General features: G+C 42.3%; 1 protein-coding gene across 1 annotated transcript in view; it reads right to left on the bottom strand.

Moving 5' to 3' along the window:
* LOC107096714 overlaps positions 1–2,195 on the bottom strand; it is a 24,138-nt gene that overhangs the window by 6,362 nt on the left and 15,581 nt on the right. The window contains exon 4 of the mRNA XM_015393495.1: positions 1,321–1,914. Within this exon, the coding sequence (XP_015248981.1) occupies positions 1,321–1,914 (594 nt within the window). The remainder of the gene's footprint in view (positions 1–1,320; positions 1,915–2,195) is intronic.

Raw genomic sequence — 2,195 nt, 5'->3', positions numbered from 1 at the left:
AGCGGCAAGAAGGGGACCAGAATGACATTATAGGGTTGAAGTTGAAATAATATCTGATTAAATAAGAAATATGGACACTGCTTCCCAATGTCCAAAAAGTACAATCATGGCATATGGCACAACAAAGTCATCGATGTGGAAATTCTGACAAGATCCGTGGTGGATGTATCTCCGGCGGGGAAGGAGCGCTATCTCTGGGTGTAGCTGGAGAGCTGGCGGAGGAGGCGCAGACAGAAGCCCACAGAGCAGGAGGAGATCAGCCACCGTATACTGTGATAAACCTGCCCCAGGTCGATGTAGAGTGGAGAGGACAGTCCAAAGGAGGATGTGTAAAAACATTAAAGATAACTTAAAAACAGGTAGCTGAGAACAGCGGCTGCAAAACGCACCACTCAGCCATGCATGCTTGAGTGGATATGACAAACGATAGTCTAATCAGTGCTTACAGACACAAGAAATGATAGACGTTGAGCTTTATCACACTGCTAAGCAGAATCTTCACAGGAAATCATGTGATTGGCAGGAAAGCTAGGATTTTTATGAATGATTACAGAGGCTGACTGTAAGGAGATGTCTGCTCATGCGCTCTGTGTTATCTGAGAACTGAACCTGAACTGAACCGCGCCGAGCCCTACTGATGAACTAGTACCATGTTAGCGCGGTTAAGATGTGTCTGGCACGGTCTGGTTCAGTTTGATTTACACTCAACAGTTATCTCGGTTACTGCGCTTAGACCGACCTTGAAAACCTGATACCGACCAGGTTAGCTCTGGGGAGGAATCTCTCTTTGTGAAACGGAAAACTCAGAGTCTGGTCTTAACGAAAGGGGACATTCGTCATTAATGGGCTCTTAGCACAACTCAATTACTTCCTGAATTTAAGGCAGATTCTTTGTTTCCTCTTTCTCTAATGGCCAGACATACCTGCATTAATCAGTTCATCCAGGAAAGAAAGAGATGAAACAAAGGAGATGCCTTCAGTTCAGGAGGCAGTGGAGCTGTGCTTAGAGCCCATTGAAAGGAAAAAGAAGAAAAGGGAAAACATTTGACAGGAGGAATGAGATTGGATGGATCAGCAAGATCCAAAGTATCCCTTTAANTAAGATGCTACATTCTGTCCTGTGATTCAATCAGGAGGTTTATTTTAGACTTGCCTTCAGCCAGAAGGCATTTACAGGGTCATAAACTTTTATGAAATATGAAATATGAACTCACAATATTTTGAATCTAACAGTCAACAAACACAGTACCTGCTTAAAGAAAGCCCGTCCCGTTTTTAACTTTGACTAAAACTCTGAGCCAGAACCCTATCACTACTTACCTTTTTTTGCTGAGCTCTGAGCCTTCATCATCATCATCATCATCATCTTGTGGGTGTAACATTTTCCTCCACTCTCTGAGATGATTTCTTGAATTTCATTTACGATTTCACTGACTGCAGACTGACTCTCTTGATGGTTGCAGACTTTAACACACCTGATGAATTTCAGTTTGTCCTCTTTATTAATGTCTTCTATTGTGGAAATCCCCTCATTGCCTAGAGCCTCTCCCTTGAGCACAAGAATCATGCTCTTTGTTACTTTCTCACCAAATACAGCCTTTATATTCTCCACCATTGTTTTAATTTCTTCTTTGGATTGACCGTTCTTAATGACCAACAGGAACACATGGTGAGCGGTTTTGGAGATGCACCTCGTGATCTTCTTGATCTCCATTTCCTTGCTATCATAGTCTGGTTGACCCAGTCGGTTGAAATGATCCATATCAAGACCTTCATAGCTCTCAGGATAAACCTCTTCAATAGGCAGACAGGAAAGGTTGAAGCTGGTCTCATTGGACTTAAGGTGGTTCTGGATCAGGTTAATGACTTCATTCCTTTCTGCACCGTCGCTCCCAATCACCACGATCTTCAGCTCTGTAGGAAAACATCAGAATTCATGAAGATGTGAGCTTCTCAAAGCAGCATATTACAATCTTCTATGTATTTTTTTTTCTGAAAGCAAAACTGACTATTGTTATCTTTATTACAGTAGAGTAGAAAGGGGGGGTATGCAGTGTACGCGGTGCATAGGGACACTGCTATACTAGGGGGCGCCAAAGTGATGAGTGATGATATGCTTTCAATCTGAAAAACTCAAATGAAGAGTAAAGACAATTAGGTGAAATTTATGGATACAATTACTTTAGTCTTTGGCG

Source organism: Cyprinodon variegatus, unplaced genomic scaffold, assembly GCF_000732505.1.
Source record: "Cyprinodon variegatus isolate N-32 unplaced genomic scaffold, C_variegatus-1.0 Scaffold24, whole genome shotgun sequence".
Taxonomy (NCBI): domain Eukaryota; kingdom Metazoa; phylum Chordata; class Actinopteri; order Cyprinodontiformes; family Cyprinodontidae; genus Cyprinodon; species Cyprinodon variegatus.
Note: the sequence above shows the minus strand (reverse complement) of the source record. Positions and strands in the feature narration are given on the sequence as shown.